The sequence below is a fragment of the Gossypium hirsutum genome, chromosome D13 (genome assembly GCF_007990345.1).
Source record: "Gossypium hirsutum isolate 1008001.06 chromosome D13, Gossypium_hirsutum_v2.1, whole genome shotgun sequence".
Lineage (NCBI taxonomy): Eukaryota > Viridiplantae > Streptophyta > Magnoliopsida > Malvales > Malvaceae > Gossypium > Gossypium hirsutum.
Genome location: NC_053449.1, coordinates 1,908,896 through 1,922,108, shown reverse-complemented (window position 1 = coordinate 1,922,108; position 13,213 = coordinate 1,908,896). Strand labels below are relative to the sequence as shown.

Sequence of the window (13,213 nt, the reverse complement as noted above, 5' to 3'; positions counted from 1 at the left end):
TTAAAAGATTTATCACTTTCAAAAGTATTACCATCATCAGATGAAGCATATAATTGGGATACTGAAAACAAATAAAAGTACCAAATTTTATATATAATATAGTAGACATGGTTGGAAAATAAGCTTATCATTACCTGCACAATTATAGTGGCCCCTTGACCTCTTTGTAATTTTCCATTGAACATAAAAGAAAATCAGAAGTTAGATTGAGTTCTTTGAGTCTGATCAGAGCAATTCCATTCTCTTGCAATCCCTTTGATCCATATTCCATGACTTCACCTTTGGTTGAGCACCAAGCCTGAGCTCAAGATCCAACTCCTCCATGGACCCTGCAACTGCTGGCTTAACTCCAAGAACCTGCCATTGAAGAGAAGAATAACACTTCTCCTTTGGAACCAAAAATGGCAGTGTTGTTGAAGCAGCAATCTTTCTTCTTTTGCAATTGATTACCCCATCATCATAAGAACTTAATAGCCCTTGATGCTGTCCTTGAACAAAGGAACAAGTACCAAAGTTTTTAGATGAAGCTGAAACCCTAGAAGATGAAAAAGAATGGGCCAAATCAGCTGCTGGATGTGGGGATTTAGGGTCAGATGGTTTTAGAGGATTGGGGTTCTGATTTTGATTAGAAACAACTTCATTTTTAGGACTAAGAGATTGTTTGAGCTTAGCTCTATCTCTTCTATGAACATTCATGTGACCACCCAAAGCTTGAGCTGACTTGAATTCTCTCCAGCAAAAACTACAAGTATATGATCTAGGAGGCCATATACATCCCCCTAAAGACCCTGCTGCATCTTCTGCAAAAGCTTTTTCTTCCCAAGTCTCACTTAAAGAGTTGATTGACACTTGAAAGTGGGATTTTAAAAACTGTCTCCTCTTCATCAACATCAAATACTGAGCTTGTTCCATGGTTTTTTTTTTCTTGATTGATTTAAAGAGTAAGAAACAGATAAGAGTCTGAAGTGGAAGAAAAGATGAGTTGGGGTATAGGTTAATATAAGAAGTGAGGGAGCTATGCATTACAACAGCTTTTGAAATGATTCAAATAAGACATTGAAAACTACTGCGAGTATCTAAGAAGAAAGGGAAAAAGGCTGAGCTGAAAAATTCTTGGTGGCTTTTTGGAGGGGGCTTATTTATTTATTGATTTGATTTGATTTGGCGCATCAAATTATCTGATTTGATGCACAGTCGTCGTTTCTTGCTATTATTTTGGCAATTTCCTTAAAAGCTCTCAGTTTTGAACAACTGTGAAACATTGTTCTACATGTGCAAATTGAGGGTACGTACTTCTACTTTGATGACCAATTTATAGTATTATTTTGGCAACTTAATTCGTTTACATTCCAAAACATAAACTCAAAAACTTCAAACAAGACATGTAAAGACTCGTATAAAAACAGGTTCAGCTTAGTTTTTTTTAAAAGATATTCCAGGGTTTCTAATCACTTTTGTTTTTAAGCAACTAAAACAAATATATATAATTATAAGAGTAATAATAAGTTAAAAGTCTAACTTTTCAATTTGATTCCTTATACATGTTGGGAATTTTCAACTGTTTCCCTTTCATGCAAGTTACTCTTTATTCAAAAAATGGTAAATTAATCTTTATATGTTGATCAAAAAGTAAATTGATGTTTCTATCAAAACTGCCATCCATTTTTATTGTTAAAAGCTGTTCTTTGTACATCAACATGAGATACACGTGATATGTCATGTGAAATTATCTGTTTATTCCGTCAGTCATGCTAATTTTTAACTGTAGAAATAGATGAAATTTTCAATAAAAAGGACTAATTTGCTCTTTGGTTTAACATACAAAGACTAATTTGCTCATTTTTTTAGTAAAAAAATTAAAATGCAATCTCACTCCTAACATAAGAACCTCTATTATACTTTTACCATGAAGCATCTATTTCTTGAAATTTCACATATGATATTATATTTACACATACAAATACTCTAAAATTTTTAAATATTAAACCTTATCATTAAATTAATAAGCCATTACTGTAAAACTTTTATTTCTTTTATAATCGCTGAAATCTAAAAGTTATAATTTGAAACTTTCAAACAATTTTTTTTTTATATATTTCTCAAGATATCTATCGGAATGAGTCCAGTAACTAATCATTCACATTTTGCAAACCAATTAAGGGGTAGATATTGACAACGAGTTTTAAAGCTGTTCCATATCTAAAGCGAAGATCGAACCCTCGACCACTAATATAACTTTCAAATAATTATTAATCATGAAAAATGGTATTGGATTGGAATCTAAGTTTGAACTGAAACGACATAGAATAATTATACAATCAATAGTCCAAAAATTTTAAGGTCAAAATGGTTGTGAGAAATGTAGAGCTACAAAAGTTTGATTATGTTCTTCAAACAACATAGTAGCAAACAAAAAGATGCTTTTTCTAATACGTCTAAGAAAATAATTAAATATCACTAATCACATTTTGTTTAATCAAACTAGTCTCTTGGAATTTTTTCCCCTTTTTTATTACAACAATTGAATGCTTGAGCAACCATCCAAAAACAAAAGTGGGTCAGACCAATCATTTTTGTATTCACAATGTTTAAAAATCTAAGGATTTGGATTAAATAAGAACAATAGGGACTGATGAGCCTACTCGTTAACGTATTTGATGGACTCATTACTAAACTAATTCTTATTAAAATGAAATACAAATGATAAGATAGGGAGATCTATGAGGGCGAAGGTTGCAGCTCATCGTAGATTCCCCAATAGGTAAAATACTAGATTGGGGTCGCAATCGGGGGTGCGGGGGCCTCTGACCCCTGCGGTAAGGTACAGGCTGTACCAGTAAAATCCGTATAGAAGTTTACTTTCTCTATTTGATGTTGATTAGAATAAGGTGTTTTAATCTTACTGCATTACTTCCATTTTTAAACCTATAAATAGACATAATCGTCTCTCTTCTTGTACTCATTCGAATTCAACATAGTGAATTTTCTTCTCCTCTGCTCGTGGGTTTTTCCCGAAAGGGTTTCCACGTAAAACTTTGTGTGTTTTATTTTTTTTTTCTTTGTTTTCTTTGTGATACATTGCCATTATCGACGTTCTATTTTTGTAGTAACTTATTTAAATCATAATTAGAAGCGAATAGATATATCCTCATGAGTAAATTCAAGTTTGAGTTCACAGATCCTTGCAGTTGGAGCATCAATTCCTGTGGTGAATTAAATAATGTTAGTACACCTTGTTGTTGGACCTAGTTGCTATCAGTGTTGGTGTTAAGAGTTACTTATGATTTCCAATTTTTATGTGTATTTAGTTGTATAAATTATAGTAAAATTGAATTCAAGTTATGATACGTTGGTCGAATGTTCATTTTCGTGAAGAATAATATAAGTTTAAATCAGACTTAAATCGTAGTAAATTAGCGAGGATAATTGATATGGAAAATCTAATTGTAGATTAGAATTGATCTTGGTGTGCTAATTGAAGTTGTAGTCCTAATTTCTATATATTGAAGCTTAATTCTTCCATTGGAAAGGCTTATTCGGCGAGGCCAGAAGTAAATTATAAATATCCGAACACATAAATTTATCATTATATTAAATTATGATTTTACACATTTTAAAAAGACTATAAAAGACAATTTTACAATTTGTATATTCTTACAAATTTTAAAGAGACTATATAAAACGATTTTACAATTTTTGAAGGCTAATGTCATGAATAAACCTTTCTAGATTTGTGCCGCAAAAGACTACATTAGCAGTCACCTAATTATGGTTTTTGTTTTTGTTATAAAACTATGAAAAGTTATAAAACGATCATCTAACTATCTTCGATTTTTGGGTATCTTCATTTTTATGTTATCCCGTTGGTGACCAAAAAAAATAAAATTGAATAGTTGAGTGATCATTTTGTAATTATCTATAGCCCCAACCCAAAAATAAAAGGATAATACACTTTCACGCACTCAAACCCACATAATCCTCTTACATTGATCACAATACTCATAGCAATTGAGTTAAAACTCAATCAATAACACTTAGAAAATTATATTTAAGATTATTTAAGAACTTTATTTCCTAAAATCTATATTCTTCCAAATATTTACTTTTTTCCCCTTTCATAATATATTCTAAAAACAAAACTAATGAATTAGTGGTCCAAATGGGGTAATAAGGCTAAGAGATGACATAAGTAAGCTGTTGAAGGTCCCTTTTATTATCTTGTTCATATCTTTGTCTGAATTACTTACATTGCCATAACTGGCCAAGAAATGATTCCTTCTTATGCAAAACCCAGATTTGGTGAAGATTTATATATTTCTAGAAAGCTTAAACAATAAAATAGAAAAGAAGATGATGAATTATTAATGATTAGAATCATTTACTATTGAACAGCTTAACTCCTTTCTTAAGAAAAACTATAAACAAATTGTCTTGTGCTGATTTACATATTTTCTACCTAAAATGTCTTCATTCTTCAACTTGATGGTAGACTGAGAATTTGACATACATACATACATACATAGCATATTTTACCCATTATAATTATATTAATAGTTGTTATCAGATTTAATTATTATAAGCATTGAATTGGATAACTCAACAACAACATACGGAATGACAACTTAATATTTCGAAACTCCTAAAGTCTTATCATTTCCTTGGAGCCAATTTATTTTTTAATTATTTATTGACGTATTTATTATTTACCAATTTATTATTTTAAAATTATTTAGCACATTAAGTAAATCTCGAATTAATATATAAGTTGAAATAATTTCAAAATTTAAAATTATGATTATAATATTTTGATGTGAAAACTTGATATTTGTAAATGCGAAAGTTCTTTTATTTGTAAAAATAGTTATAATTATGAAAAAGTTAATTTAAATGATTATTTCATAAAATAATTAAAAATAATAATCTCTATTAATTTTAAGCACAATGATTTTTTTGGTCTTCGAATTATATAAAAAAAAGATCAATGACAAGATCTCCACTTAATGTGTCAAGTGTTTACCTTTGTTACTAATGAAAAATTCATTGATTTTGCCTATCTAATATTCGTTTAGTTGCAACCCAATGAAGTTACTACTAGTAATAAAATTGAGATGGACAGTGAAAATTGTTAACGCATTTTAAAATCTCCTACGCATACGAGGCCTTACCCAGAGGACAATCTAGTATATAAGCAACAAGTACAAATTACTATTCAAGTCCAACTCACTTACCAAATTGCAATCTCACTCATAGGCTTCAAACTATATCACTTTCCCTTTAAGAATTCCCCCGTGAAAATGTAAACTGATGAAAACAAGTCAGTTGCATACAATTTTGCACTCAAATAATAGTTCCTAATTGAACAAAATGAAGTGCTCTCTCAAATAATAAGTATATTATGCAAAACTCCTTAAAAATCAAATCTTCTATTTAAGGAACTTCAATCATATTGTAAGCCTGGATATTCTCTTTACTTGGCTCAAATCTTGCACAAAATATATTTAATAATGGGATGCTAAAAAGCCTCAAAGATCATCAAATAAAAGTCCAAATAGTTTTGGTTCAAAACATGCCAACCATATAAGGCAAGTTACAATAATCTCCTTAAGTTGTAACTGGCGTTGTATCTAGTAATTTTCACTAGAATTAACAAAGTGCTTGTATCTATCATGCTCATTTCTAACTTTAGTTTAAAGTTATAGCTAATATAATTGGCTTTAGGACGAACTCTTTTAATAAAAAGTACTATCATGAAACAACTCATCTTAAAATTATTCGAAAAAAAATATTTTGTAAGGGATGTTTCACTAAAAATGTTTAACACTGTAATACTTTAAGAAGTGAAAAATAACTCAAAATATGACACTGCACTACTTGACGGATCAAATAACAAGATGGTTGAAGAAATTATGATTACAGATGTTTCCCAAGTGCTGCATATTTGCTACAATTGGGGAAAAGTGGACCACCCTGGGCAAACCTCACTGTAATTAAGTACTCGGATGTCTTTTGCCTGCTTCATGATAGGCTACTTGCAGAAAATTTTCAACTAATTTACCCCCCAAGACTTCTTTCACTTAAGTCATTGAAATCTCAAATTTGATCCCTATGGCTAAAGGTGTGTTTTTGCCAAAAATTTTGCCCTCCCTTCTGCTTGCCGTCTTTTCATTTTTGGGGATTGTTGGCTATGGAGCAATGAATTTGGTGATCTATACAAAATTTATTTTTCATTATCTTCTAGATTTTTGAGGTTTACGCTGATTTAGTGTTTTACAGAGAATAAGAAAAATCAAACTTTTTAGACAAAATTTCACTCTAAGAAATAATGTGGGACATTTGATTGGAATGGATAGGGATTATTTCATTGTCAAACAAAGCCAAGTTTGGCATAAAGAAAATAATAGTCTGTAAATAAAGTGATGACAGGTGCTGGAATTTGAAATCCGGACTTACTAGATGAGACTTTAAGAGTAATTACATGAATCAATTAAAATAACCTCTGAATCATTTAATGATGGAAACAAGTTCATATTCTCTCCCCTAAATGAACTTGTCATGTTTCTTTTAGAAGATTCTCCTACAAGTAACAAGAAAGAACGACAGAAGAAAACTTGAGCTCCGATACCATGTTAAAGCATTCAACCTAAAACCGATTGGCAACAAGAGATCAAACTTCAATATAAAACTGCAAGCAAACTCGGATTTAACCGATGTGGGGAAACACCACTCTGACAAGCTTGAGTTTTCAGTCATCAAGAGGGAATTTCCAATAATTTTCAACTTTGCTATTAGGAATAAAATGAAATGATCAACACCAATCAGTCAAACAAGCACACAAACTTTATAACACAAATGAAATCAGTATTTTGATCTTCCAATGATTTTAGATGCATCTTCAATCAGGGAAGGAAGTAAAAAAGGGTGGTTGGAATAGGGTAAAGATGCCTTGCTTACCATTCTATTCCAAGAATTCACCATATCTGCTGCTTCAGAATCACGCATTCCAGCATCAAGAATACCACAGTTTACTACTTGCTAATGTTTTCAATCTCATTAAATAAAGCAGAAAGTAAGGAAAATGAACAGATAAGGAAGAAGCAGCAGGCAGGTTCAAGCTCATCTTCTCTGAAATACTCATGCAAAGATCAAAGAGTAGGTTAACAGTACACCTACTTGGATGAATTGCAGTAATGATGATAAAATTATACTGAACTGAAAGTAGCTAAATAGTTATAAGGTAAGTCCCGATCCAGAGGTTAGCAAGAATTTGTGTTACTATATCTCAGAATCAATGACAAGTGACATCCAAGACAATATATCAGCCCAATGGTCAAGCATGTTTTTGGGTTAAGATGAAAGGCCTGAACTATGCTTAAAACTTTCTAATATTCTAACCATGAATTGATAAAAATTGTTACATATTGTCAAATCCTGACTAAAAATCTAATTCTCTGATGTTTCTACTCTTTTCTTAACAGAATGGTAGAGCAGTTCCTATAAATCTAGTCATTAGTTATTACACTAATTTACATTATTTGCCATCAGTCACCATCTAGGATTATCAAGATTAGAAATGGTCTTCGACTAGCTTACTACATTATCTTCAGCTTTTTCATTGTCACCCTCTTTCATTCTATTGAAAATCTCATGATCATTAAAACCTGCATGAAAAGATCAAATAAATACACAGAGAGAAAGAACCTTCTTTGGTGAGATTACCATATCCAAGAAACAAAATTACCTGCACCTAACTCTTCCACTTCATCACCAGGTCTTAAAGGCATTGTGTTCACAGAAAGTGTCTCAAGTGTTGTCCAATCCGGATAGGTATCGTCATCCAAAAATGCGCCAATTCCTGTAACCCAGTCTTCCACAATAGAGGCAGACTCAGATGACAAGGGCTGCATAGAATCATGTTGCTTGCTCTCATAACCTCTGAAAGAAAAATCATTAACTGAAGATAAAATTTTGTTGCACTAAATGCAAAATCCGTAAATGAGTGAGATTCTGCATACATTTGTCTTAATTGCAAGTTGCATTGAACAAATATGAGGTCTCGGAGCCGCTGCTGCTCTAAGCAATTCCTTGTTTCATGCAATTTTTCAAAAGGAATGTGATCATGCTTAAGCCCAAGAGTACTGCAAGTCTGACTAAGGACACGGATAGCCAAACGAGCCAAATTTGGGCAACTTCCTCCATATGTTGACCACCATTCAACTATAGCAAGCAGCATACAAAGCAATGATCAGCCAATTGAAAGAAATTAGGGAAAAGGATATCACAACAGGACACAAATGGTGAAACACAAGCATGCTCTATGTGCAACAGAGCTACTTCAACCAGATAAGTTTGACGTATTATCCATTGCACAAGCACGTGTAAGAATTTGGAATTCATGTCATGTACAACAATAATGATGAGAACAACGCATGCAGAAATTCAAATCACCTATAAGTTAGTTACGCTTTTCCCCTTGAAGTTTCTTTAGTAGCCAGAATTGCCACACCTTAGCCAAATCAACATCTTATTCAACCAAAGCAAGGAAGACAGCATTTTCTTTGACTTCATTGTTCTAGGATATGCGGTAATTCAATTTGCAATCTAGTAGCAGGAAATAGAAAGAATCTACTAACTACTCTTACTAAAAGAATAAATTACAACAATAATTTGAGTTGAAATATAGCTGCCAAAGTTTAGAAAGCATCCATAAGATAGACTCTCACCAGGGAGTAAAGTGTCTCTAGCTCTAACTGCCATCTTCCTCCCAAAATCTCCAATGGAATTCTTGTATGAGTTTATCTCCTTGGTGATTTTATCTTGAACTGTTACATCAGGAATCAATTTCTCTATACAATCAAGCATCCCTGATAGCATCTCATTAGGCATGTCTCCTTCCATGCTATAAAAGAACCTGGGGTTAAGGTAGAAACCAGCAGCATGAAGAGGATGGTGCCATTGTTGTTCCCACCAGTGATCTATAATATTCCAATAGACCATATATTCATTCCTCTTGACTAATTCTTTCTTAATTGTTTCTTTTGCTCGATACATGCCAGCATAAACATATCCCATTGCAGGCCTCTTCTTGCTGCCAGCCATTCTCAGAACTCGAAGAAGAGGATTGGTTAACCGAACAATCAGAACACAAGAGGACCAAAATGACTGATTACTAACCAAATCCAACATCGCCAGTCCCCCTGGTTTCTTTGAATATGGGCAGTCTACCCACTGCTGTGAAGTAACCATGGCCTGCAAGTTGTTTTTAAGATCAACCATCCTAGTCAACGTTGTAAAGTTTGTAGCTGAGCGAGTGGCTGCTGGTTCAACAATATCATTGCCAAAAGTATACCGTCTTACCATATTCAAGACCACACTATGATTATAGATAAATTTCGTAATAGATCTAGCTTGCTCAATTATTGCATTGATCCATTCAAGCTTCGCAAAATCCTCAAGTATCAAGTCTACACAATGAGCTGCACAAGGAGCCCAATACAGAGTAGGGAAAGTTTCAACTAACCTCCTCCCAGCAACAATATATTGTTCCTCGCCATTCGTGATCACTTGCAAGACATGCTTAGATCCAACTTCTTCCACCACTTGCTTAAGCAATTCATACAAAGCATCCGAGGAATTGATTACACTAGAAGCATCTATAGGTTTCAAAAACACTGTTCCTTCAGGACAATACACCAAAAAGTTTAGCAAGATTCGACCCGTTTGAGTGTTCCATTGGTTGACCAGAATAGAACAACCAGTCCTTACCCAAGCCGCCATTACTTTTTCATTTTCACTCTTCACTTCCTCCACCGATTTCCTCAATATCCAACCCTGAAGATCATTACATGAAGGCATTAGTGCCCCAGATCCTCCCGAGACAATAGCATCAACCATTGGCTGGAAATAAACTGAATTAACTGCATCCATAGTTGCACCAATATCAAACAAAAATCTCCCTATTGCCATATGTACATGATTATTTACTCTCCTTGCGCCTAACTCAACCGGGACAAAACTAAGGGCATTAGCCTCCGCAGGCAAACTTTTACCTCTTCCCCTCTTTCTCCTCTCCCCAGCAACATTACTTGTTCCTTCCTGATTAACTAACAAACTCGAACTAGGCTCCAGTGTATCAGATTTTTCAATCATAAGCAATCCAGTATTAGTGTCAACCTGATCAGCATACGCCTGTATCTCGGTAGAAACCTGATTAACATTCGTTATCTCCTCTGCAATCTTTTGTTTTTTCCTTTTCTTTACCACAACCCCATCTAAACTTTCTTGCATCAAAACACGAACATTGGACGGGACACGCAGACAAGTAGCAGCATTACCCTTATGACCAGCTAAATGTTCCTTAATCCTATGAATCCCACCACCTTTAAATATTTTGCCACAATATATACACTTCAATTGTACCCTTTCACCATTCTTAAACATTTGACAATGTTTCCATGCTGGGTCATGTTTTTGTGATGTTATTGGTATTGGTTCCAAATTTGATGACATTTTCTCACAAATCACAACCTTTAAAACAACACACATTTTTACATTAAACTCATCAAAAATTAACATTAAAACAGTTGCATTTGACAAAATCAATAGCATTAGGTCATAACTGTAACCAAAAAAAAAAACCCTAAAATTGACAGAAATTAGAACAAACATGTTAACATCATAAACAACCCAAATCATAAAATTATCTTTGAAAAAAAAAGAAAAAGGAAAAGAACTTACTTGCAATTCTTTTGAATTGCTTTTCTGGGAGAGAGCGGCAATTGAATGAGAACCGAGTCAAGGGAGTTGATGACGGGAATAATAAACCGAGGGCTAGGAAACCGGATGGACCGGTTAGCGTATTGGGATAAACCGGCTGGATTATATCTAACTAAAACAAAATAAATAAGAAAAGAAAAGCTATCAACATTTTAACAGTGCAATAAATCATATTTTTAGAAATTCATAAATTTATAAAATAAAATAAAAAATCAGCTTACCTCTAATTGGTTTCCGCCAAACCGAGTTGACAAGGAACACAATAAACCGAGGCTTATGCAACTTGATGGATCGGTTAGGGTATGGTATGACCCGGTTAGTTTATTTCTAATTACCAATTTGCCCCCAATTCTCTTGGGTGCAAATCTTTTCTTTTAATTATTACATTAATCATTTTTTTCTTAAATTTATCCTTTTATTTTATAGTATAAAAAGTTATTGTTAAAAAATAAATTTTAAATTACTTTAATTTGTAAATAAATAATATGCATCAATTATAATAATTAATAATTCATTTATTATAAGTACGAAATATATTTATACTAAATTGATTAAATATGAAAGATACTTACATCAATCAGAATCATATCACTTCTCAAGCTTCAAGCTCAAACCCTTTGGAATATAAAATTTGAACCTTAGTTTGACATGTAATTAGGTTTATTAGTAATAATGTTAATTATGTATGAATGATAATGTTTTGTGTTATAAATTACCTTGGTTATAATGAAACGAGGATGAGTTTAAGTGATAAGTTTAGTGTTTAAATATAGCATCTCTTACTCGAATCTATTATTGATGCGGGTGAAGTGTATTACAAAAACATTATAATGGATGAAGATTAAGGGTGAGTTTGGATGGGCGGTGTGTTTACCCGCGGTTAGTGTAAAAATAACGATGACAGTGAGATTAGATACTGTAGCAATACTGTAACACGAGATAATAAGTAAACTAAATGCATCACACCACATCTAATCACCTATTCAAACCCACATTAATTGAGAATGGAACATTACATACAGCGAATATTACTCCAAAAGTTATTAACTCTAAAATTGTAGATAGAACCAATATATTATGCCGTTTTTACTTTGAATGCCTTGAATAAGTCCATTAATTTTTTTTAAAAAAAAATTGATTTCATGACATTTAGTAATGTTTAAACAAATAAAAGTTAAGCATTTCCTTTCATACAACTCTTTTTTTTGGAGGGGATATTTGGTCTCTATTTTCAAATTGTGATGCATTTTAAATGAGAGTTTTTTTTGGAATAATTGTTAGATGAAATGTAACGATTTGATTTTTAGTGGTGTCAAAAAATACAGTTTTAAAACCTTATTTCTGTAAACCGAGTTCGTAAATATTAAATAGAAATATTTATGGAGTTGTTATGAAGATCTAGTGAAGTTCAGCTAAGTAATTTAGTCGAAAAAATGATTAATTAAGGCTTAGTGATTAAATTGTAAAAGTCTAATTGCTAATTTTAATTAACAAAAGGCTTGAGGGCCTAGACAGCAAGTATACCAAGGACCAAAATGGTTATTTAACCATTTTCCATCATGAAGTAGTGGATAAGCTAATGGTTAATTAAGTAAAATAAAACATTAATTTAACTAATTAACTAAGCTTAATTAGCAAAAATCCAAGTATAAAAGGAAATATAGTAGGAACTCATCTTTCTTCCTCCATCGTCCAAAGAAAATAAAAATAGGAGAAAGCTTCAAACTTTCATCCATTCGTCCATGTCCAAAATCCATAGGTAATTAAGTTATTTTTCATGTAATTTTTATAGATTTATGGTCATGGAAGCTTGATTTAGCTAGCTCATGTATCAATTTGTTTAATTGTTGAAATTTTAACAAGTTACCATTGTTGAGAAATTGAAGAATTAGAGAAATTGATAGAAATTAAGCTTAGATTATAATAATGACTAAATTGTAAAGCTTAATAAGCATGGTTGTTAACTTTGTTACATTAGGCACCAAACTGAATAAATTGAAAACATGTTATGAAATTATGCTAGGAATAAAATTATAGGGTCCCTAATGAAATAATGTGAAATCGGATTTTGATCCGAAACTAAATATCGAAAGATATGTCTAGCCCAAGTTTAGGGGCTAAATTGAATAAAATGTAAAATATGCTTGACTTTGTATTTAAATGTGAATTTGATGGAAATTGATATATTTTACCTGTCGTATTATTGTACACACCATTGAGAGGGAAAGGAAAAGCAAGAGTCGTTGACGAGTGACGCGAGATATCAGTTTATACTTTTATGATTCAAGTTCAATTTATTTCTTTTCATATCATGTTATATTGCATGATTGAATATCGAGGTAAGTTAATATTAATCGTATGAATTGATTTGCTATGATTGATATTGATTATCGAGATAGTGGACTGAATTAAATAAAATGGAAAGTAGTATGATTTAGAG

General features: G+C 32.3%; 2 protein-coding genes across 3 annotated transcripts; both read right to left on the bottom strand.

Annotated features, from left to right (window-relative positions):
- Positions 1 to 225: 225 nt before the first annotated feature.
- On the bottom strand, positions 226 to 912 carry LOC107917258 (probable transcriptional regulator RABBIT EARS). Its single transcript, XM_016846629.1, has one exon. The coding sequence runs from the start codon at positions 910 to 912 to the stop codon at positions 226 to 228; it is 687 nt and encodes a 228-aa protein (XP_016702118.1).
- A 6,452-nt stretch (positions 913 to 7,364) lies between these two features.
- LOC107916824 (uncharacterized) lies at positions 7,365 to 10,890 on the bottom strand. 2 transcript variants are annotated; one of them, XM_041109896.1, is made up of 5 exons: positions 10,735 to 10,890; positions 8,721 to 10,524; positions 8,013 to 8,214; positions 7,739 to 7,932; positions 7,365 to 7,658 (listed from the first exon to the last, which is right to left on the bottom strand). In XM_041109896.1, the coding sequence occupies exons 2-5, from the start codon at positions 10,504 to 10,506 to the stop codon at positions 7,582 to 7,584; spliced, it is 2,259 nt and encodes a 752-aa protein (XP_040965830.1). In that variant the 5' UTR covers positions 10,507 to 10,524; positions 10,735 to 10,890; the 3' UTR covers positions 7,365 to 7,581. The 2 variants fall into 2 exon arrangements, 1 of the variants encoding a protein (XP_040965830.1); XR_005923417.1 differs by lacking the exon at positions 7,365 to 7,658 and adding an exon at positions 8,446 to 8,598 and having other exon boundaries at positions 7,888 to 7,932.
- Between the last annotated feature and the right edge of the window lie 2,323 nt (positions 10,891 to 13,213).

Bases quoted from the DNA above. Each gene is read 5' to 3' on its own strand.
- LOC107917258 (XM_016846629.1), bottom strand. From the start codon at position 912: ATGGAACAAGCTCAGTATTTGATGTTGATGAAGAGGAGACAGTTTTTA.
- LOC107916824 (XM_041109896.1), bottom strand. From the start codon at position 10,506: ATGTCATCAAATTTGGAACCAATACCAATAACATCACAAAAACATGAC. The intron at 7,933-8,012 runs GTATGCAGAATC...TTTTTCTTTCAG, and splicing joins AACTTGCAATTAAGACAAAT to AGGTTATGAGAGCAAGCAAC. The intron at 7,659-7,738 runs GTAATTTTGTTT...CTTTTCATGCAG, and splicing joins AGTGGAAGAGTTAGGTGCAG to GTTTTAATGATCATGAGATT.